Source organism: Corapipo altera, unplaced genomic scaffold (genome assembly GCF_003945725.1).
Source record: "Corapipo altera isolate COAL_440 unplaced genomic scaffold, ASM394572v1 23, whole genome shotgun sequence".
NCBI classification, from domain to species: Eukaryota; Metazoa; Chordata; class Aves; order Passeriformes; family Pipridae; genus Corapipo; species Corapipo altera.
Genome location: NW_020884878.1, coordinates 5369516 through 5376889, shown reverse-complemented (window position 1 = coordinate 5376889; position 7374 = coordinate 5369516). Strand labels below are relative to the sequence as shown.

General features: G+C 47.1%; 1 protein-coding gene across 4 annotated transcripts in view; it reads right to left on the bottom strand.

Annotated features, from left to right (window-relative positions):
• Positions 1 to 240: 240 nt before the first annotated feature.
• The window catches only part of LOC113944803, a 42489-nt gene continuing 35355 nt past the window's right edge, over positions 241 to 7374 (bottom strand). For 3 of the 4 annotated variants that reach the window (XM_027638345.1, XM_027638344.1, XM_027638346.1), the window contains 3 exons: positions 5945 to 6066; positions 4239 to 4424; positions 242 to 2332 (listed from right to left, as the gene is read on the bottom strand). In XM_027638345.1, the coding sequence (XP_027494146.1) occupies positions 4244 to 4424; positions 5945 to 6066 (303 nt within the window). In that variant the 3' untranslated portion in view covers positions 242 to 2332; positions 4239 to 4243. Of the gene's footprint in view, positions 2333 to 4238; positions 4425 to 5944; positions 6067 to 7374 lie in introns of all 4 variants that reach the window. The other variant, XM_027638343.1, reaches the window with a different exon arrangement.

The window sequence follows — 7374 nt, the reverse complement described above, 5'->3', positions numbered from 1 at the left end:
TCCCCACAGCCTTTCCTCCCCTCCCTGATCACCTCAGACAGTCCTAGGGAGTGACCCAGCGTCCCCTTATCACAGCTTCCCCTCCTGGGGATCCTCTAAGAAACTCCCCACACACCATCTGCTCCCCTCAGGCGACTTGCAGGTGGCAGAGGACATCCTTCCCACACCATCTGCCTCCACACCAGGCCACCTCTCACTGCTCATGCCCCACCCCAGCCCCCTCTGGCTCTGGAAAACTTCATATATGCCATCAGCACTAAGCCTCATGGACAAACTCAGGACTTTATTTGGTCTCTCCATGACTGGATGCTACACACAATGTGCATAAACTTGCTGCTACAAAGCCTCATTGAAAGGGGTGTTTCTCCACACAAAGCAGTGGGGAGCCCAGCGTCCCTCACAGCTCCCAGCTGCTGCTTCCAAGTGGAATATACCCTCGTCTGCCTGTGGATGTCAAATGGCAGAGACATACATAGACATTGACACGTACGTGGTCAGAGCCATCCACATGCTGTGGCATTATTTTTAGCCCAGTGGTGACTGAAATGTCAGAGGGGTTTTTATTTTTATTTATTTCCTCTGGAAGGCTTGTTACTTGAAATTCCCATTGGCAGAGGCTGACCCTGACCCTGCTGTCACAACAGGGTCTGTCATGCAGGACTATCATCCCTTCCCACCCTTGAAAAAATGTGCAATTCGTCAGGAGGGGAGAGTAACTGGCCCAGTGTGCCTGGCAGGGCTGGCACCCTTTGGAGGACAGGTGCCCACTCAGCCCCAGAGCCCAGCTGTGCCCACCTGTCCAGGCTGCAGCTGCCTCAACTCCCCCAGCCTTCCCACATCCCAGGAAAGGTCTCACTGAAGCTGCAATGCACAGCTATGAAATGTGAGGGACACCAGGACTGAACTTTGGAGCAGCCATGCAGTCAGGAAGGGCAGTCAGGCCATGGGATGCTCTCACTGCCCTTTAGTGACGTGAGGGATGCAGCGTAATGATGCCAAGGTCTCATGGGGCCCTGAAAGCACACAGAGGACTCCCTGGAGTTGGAGCAGCTTGTTCCTTCCTGCTGCACTGCCACGCTCAGCACTGCACCAGGTGCAAAGCTAGTGACAATTACAAACCTGCCTGGCTCCTGAAGAGCTCACAGGACCCCATCTGCACCCAGGGCTCTGGGCAGAGAAGCTGCCCCTGAGCTGGGACAGCTGTGCCCCTGGGATGGTGGCACAGCACTGCAGAGCGTGGCAGAACCCACCAGGTTCTGCCCAGGGTCCCAGGGCATGACACATCTGCTGCCTCACACATTGACAGGTTATGCACAAATTTTCCCCTTTACTTGATAGGGAAGCAGATTCGAGTGAAAATGGCAGCTCAGAAAAGCACTGGCACATATGAGGCAGAGTTCTTTTGCTTGTTTATGCTGTCGGAGAGGAGCACTAATGGCCTGTTTGCACACAATAGCAAAGGAGGGCCTTGAACCACATCCAGCTTGGAGGTTATGACCAGTCCATAGATAACTGGGAAGAAAAGTCAGTGTTTTCCTGTCAGAAGTGCCTATTTACATCTGAAAACTAGCAGAGACCTTGCCCAGAGGCTCGGACAAAAAACTCCTTTCACTGCCTGCTTCCCATGAGGCTTTCCCCTCCCTCTCCAAGAGGAAATTTCCAGTAACTGAGGGATAAAAATGAATGCAAGACTATGCTCCAGAGCCAGCTGTAAAACTCATATGGGAAGCGCTCCCCATCTCACAGCCCACCATGGCATGCTGCCCCCAAAGTGGATCACAGCCTTTGTGAGTGAGGGAAGAGGCAGCTCTGTCTGCACCCCTCCTGGTGTGGGTCAGGTTTCAGGGGGGAGGATCAAGGTGCCCAGACCAGCAGGCACCCCCAGCACTATGGGCTAGGTGGGATTCCCTAAGAGGATCTTGGGTCCCTCAGGAGGTTGCAATGCTAGGACAACATGTCCCTGGTGTCATGTGAGATTGCAGGAAACAAGGGATAGAAACAGAGAGAAATTTGGTAAGGGTGAACCTTCCTCCTTCACACATGCCACCATGCCACATCCTGGGAATAACCACTAGGACTCAGCTAAGTGGCAATCTCTAGGAAATTTTGGAGGAATGTCTTTCTGCCATGTCCCATCCATCTCCCTCCTTGATTTTGCATAGAAGATTAGGATTTCAGCCACGTGGTTTTCCTGCAAAATGCAGAAATTGTGTCTTCCATAGCTGACAGGCTTCTCCATATAATCAGCTGCATGGGTCCCTGATGCTTTCAAGGAGCTGTGATTGCAGGTGCTGCCACATGGGAGCAAGGCTTCACATTTCTCATAGCAGGCCTGAGGGAAGGCAAGAAAAAATCTGGGTAATAAAATAACACTTGTGAGAACATGTGCAAGAGTCAAACAGTTGAAACATCCCTCCTATGCACTGACTCTTGCATGAAGATGTATTGACATTCACCTGCTGAAACTCTCCAGTTCCTGGGCTACACAATCCATGGGTCTGTAGTCATAGGCAGCATCCCTGCTGCCTGCCCTATCTAGACAAATCTTCTCACTCCTCTTTTGGAAGGACATTTCATGCAAACACGAAACAACCAAACCTAGCACTGTTTCCAAGTCCTCCCACTTCCATATACAGAGGGGACAAATGTGTTCCTGATGAGGAGAAAGCAGTTGATTCCCAAAGTACCTACAGGTCACACCCCAGAGCATGGAAGCAAAATCCCAGGGCTGTAATGGAAGAAAGAAGGTGGCACATCCCATAATTTCACCATTTCTAGTACCCCAAGCTCAGGTGAGCTGACCAACCTGTGCTACACATGTGCTTTCACTGCAGTGCAGACTCAGCCTGATCTGCTGGGATATGGGAGCCTTTTTGCCCAGGGGACTTCACAAAATAGGAGATTAAGTGACTCACATTGTTTTAAAAACATGTTCCTGGATATCTTTAATAAAGCAAAGGTGACACCATGGGTAATTTCTTTAAAGGAGGGTATAAAAATGGGTGGCTGATAGCCAGTTCATTATATCAGAATCAGTTTTCATTAAGAAGGGGAAGCTTGTGTGCTTATTAATTGTTTCTCTAATTGCTTTCTCTCCCTGCTACCAGGACAGCCTGCTGTCTGCCTGTGCCTGGAGGCCCCAGGTCAGAGCCCTGCATAACTCATCCCTGATCTGCTAACATGGGTAACTATAAATAAACGGTGACACCTGAGAGTGCAGGAGGTGGAAAGGGACTGTGCTTCTCAACCTGAGATACTCAAACTAGTCAGCTTATCCAACAGAAGGTGACTGGTGACAATCTGTAGATATTAAAGGAGAGGGACTATTTCTGATAGCGAAGGGATCTGACCTGGCCAAGATAAAATAAAATTCTCTGGCTCTGAGCTGGATAAATTTGGACTAAAAAGAAGTTACTGATTATTTAAAGTGAAGAAAATATCTGCATGTTCTCCATTAACAAGTATTTTAAAACCATGAGGAACTGCTCAGCTTCAAGATCTGCTTCAACTTACCCAAAAAAAAAAAAAAAAGCCCAGCTTGTGACTACGAAGGAGTCCCTTGGGAGACTGAAAGGCAATTGCAGGTGCTCCAAATGAGCATTGACAACTCACGCCAGGAGATTTAACACCTCACAGTGACAGTCATCCCTCTGATTTAACTCTCCTCCCTTCTGCCACCAGCTGCTGCTGCCAGCATGGAAGGGGCACACTTCCCTCTGGTTTTCACAGCATGGCACAGTCACTTAAACAGGGCCAAGTCTGGTTCAATTAATGCAGCTGTCATGGAGGGGGCAGTGGTGGGGCTCCCATATCAGGGAAGCAGGAGGACCACTGAGAAGAAGATCTCTTGGTGTGCCCTACCAGGAGGCAGCAGAACTTGCCTCGGAGACCCTGTCCATGCAGAGGGTAAGAGCTGGGAGGGAGAGGATGCTGCGGAGAGACCTTACTGCAGGAACACACAGACAGGAGTGAAAGATGAGGAGGAAGAGCTCTGTCTTCTCCTCTGTCCCTTCTGTAACCTGAATCACACATCTAAGCATTCAGCACCCTGCACTGAACACGATCCTCCACAGTGTGGAAGTCTAAAGGTGGAGAAAGGGAAGTAGAGCCAGTGTATAGAGCAATGAGGACCTTAGGGTGGTGATGTTACAGCCGTCATTGCTCCACTTCCCTGTAAGCAGGAATGCCTACACCTGTACAGGTATTCATGTTACACATAAGGACACACACACACCTACCTTTGCTAACAGCAGAGGCAGCCACAGAGCCCATATTTTCTAGGTTTTACTTCTATATCTGCAAAAAGTAAGTTTGCTTCTGTTTCTGATTCCCTGCAGTTATCTTCAAATGCCTTCAAGAGAGCAGTTCTGTCTTCTCGGCTGAGTGAGTCTTTGAGGTCCAGCACCACGCTCAGATGTTCCTTCCTTTCCAAAAGGGTAAGAGGGCAGGTCAGCAAATGAGTTAAGGAAAAAAACCTTGCTTCCTATTACTCAGTTTTGGTGGACGAGACCAAAGACCTTAAGCTGCTGAGCTGCTTTCAGACACCTGCTGGCTACCTAAGAAGGAGGAGGCTGTATCACAAGGGTTGTGTGGGATGTGGCCGAGCTCATGGATCCCAAGCCCAGGGCACACAGCATCCCTGTGAAGTTGTGGAAACCTTCAACTCGGGTTATTCCAAGAAAAATACTTGTATCTATCATAATAGGTTTCAGATAACTCTGCATTTGACTGTTTGGAAGCATTTTTTACATCTTTTCTCCCCTCAAATGGCACTAATTCTTGTTCATCTGGAAGGTTATAGGATTTTTGCTCTACAGAGCATTGCTTCGCTGAGCAGCACCATATTAGATATAAGGCAAATGTATCCAAGCCAAACAGTTTTAAACACAGAACAGAAATCTGTTGTAGTTAAGAACAATGCATCCACTCACACCAGGATGACCTCCTCTGAGACCTGGGTCTTCTGAGTACTTCCTATGCCCACTTCCTATACTATATATATATTATTTATGTATGTATGTATATATGTATGTATATACATAGTAAGAGAGTAAGAATCACTATGCTGTATCAGATAAGCAGCTTTTTAGCATCTTCAAAAGTAGTAAATGTTTAGGCAAAGAATACAGAAACCAGATGAAGCATAACAGGATCTCTCTTTGTCTTTTTTCTTTGCTTTGCTTCTGGCAGTCTACAATTCAGAGACTTCCCTTGCTGAGGGTTATATCATGACTGTCATGTTGAATAGGCACTGAAATAATTATCTACCACAAATTGAAACCATTCACACTTTTGGCCTTCACAGCATCCTATGACAGAGAGCTCTTCACTGCAATCATGTTAGGTTGGAAAAACACAATCACTTGCACAGCACATCAGAACAAAAGATAGATGTAATAAACCACAGACCTTGGAACAAATGCAGTTAGCTAAGACCTAACCTTCCTAGTAAAAGTTGTGTTTCATTTCTGTTAACAGCTTCCTGTAAGAAATGGAAGTGTATATTCTTGTTGAATGCACCTGGAATTTTGTGGAAACAGTTATACAAGGACTGGTAAAGTATTGAAGCCAAAAGCCAAGTGCTTGGAAGTTATGAAATGCCTGAATTAAGAATATTTTTGAAACCTACACTTGACACATATGTGCCTGTAAATTCTCCATTCAGGTAGCATTTTCCAACAGCATTTCTGCTTTGTTGACAGCCATTTCATCCATCATTCACCTTTACAGAAGTACATCTCAGCTCCACCAGTTCATATCTGGCAAAGTTATAAACTGTGTTAATCAGCACCTGCAAAGAGGCAGCACTGAGTACACTCAAAGGTGACCATTGTGCCTGGCCCAGCACACTGCAAAAAGTATCACAGGACTAATACTGCTGTAGGTCTTCTGGTGTCAACTAGTCATGTCAAAGTGCAGCAGACAGACAAACAAAAGACATTACCTGAGCTCAGGAAATTCTTTGAGAATGGGCAGAAGAGCTATTTCCATCCCCTCCACGTCAGAAGCTTGAATAAGTTCTAAAATTGCTTTTATGGGATCCTTGAGGGGACCAGCTGCAGGACCCTGAGGATAGAAGCAAAGGTGTGTTCAGGGCAAGGGAAACAGCACAGAGTGTTAAGAGCTGGACTCATATCAGACCAGGTATCTCTCTGTGTGAGTTAGGAATTTTGCTGGACTGTCTATGCATGTACAGAAATCTGGTTTGCCCCCAGGGTAGGAGAAGAGAAACTGGGGAGCAGTCATGGACTGCTTTCAGGCAACTACCTTCAGCAGTGCAGAATCCCCTCCTGCATTGACTTTGGAGAAGGAAATGTACCTCATTTTTCCCTAAATTGTCTGTCCTTTCAAGACCATTTCACCCTTTGGGGAGCATTTTGCTTCTCTGCTTGGCCTACGTGAAAACAAGCTCTGTTGGCCAAACATGCTGGCATTTCTGCTGCCCCAAAGCAAGCCCAGGGATGGAAAAGAGACTTTAGGGAGAGGATGAGGGAACACAGATCCTCTAACAGAAAAAAAGGGAAGCAGGGCTGAAGAGTGTAAATAATATGACATGGTTGGTGGATGCTGCATATGATCAGCTCCCTCTAATCTGGAGCACACAGGAGAAAAAAAAGCCTCATCAAAAAACACACAGCATTTTCAGCAAAGCTGGAGAAGCAGAATGCAGATGAACTGCCAAGAGAGAGCTTCAGGTCTCGCTCACATTTTTCGTCAGTGCCATAGTACAGTTAAATTGCTTCCCTGAATTATTGATGCCACCACGTCAACAGAGACTCTGTGACAAAGCAAACCTGGAGAACGGGATGCCAAACTGGGGCAGGAGAAGCCCAGGTTCCCCTGATCTCCACGGGGCACTGGGAAGAGCAGGTCACATTCTCCATGCGGCACCTCCGCACTGAACATAAATTAAAAATAATAGTAATATTTGAAGACAGCCTTCCCCCTCTTCCTCTGCACTGCAGACGCACAGCATGCCTAGCTCGGCTCAGTGCACAAGCTGTACTCAGCTCCTGGGGCACCAGTACTGTACAGCTTCATACTTGGCAAGCTTACTATTACAAAATGCTAATTAATTTGAAGGCGTCAGATTTGGTTAAGCACTATACAGACAAGCAAGGTCAGAGGTAAACAGCCTGCAGTCTAAAAGGAAAAAAAAAAGAGGTGTCTTGTCAGCAGTGTTTAAGTGCCTTTGACATGTACTGCTCTTAGGAGAGAAGGAAGGTATTTCCTAATATGTTTTGAGGATGGAGGGGAAGGAAGAGCCTGAAGAGAGGTGATAGCAGGGCAGAGAGCAGGTGCAGCCTGTGCAGCAACTGCACAATAAATTCAGTCTGCAGTAGAGTACATATTTTGCATGCATAACTGTGTGCT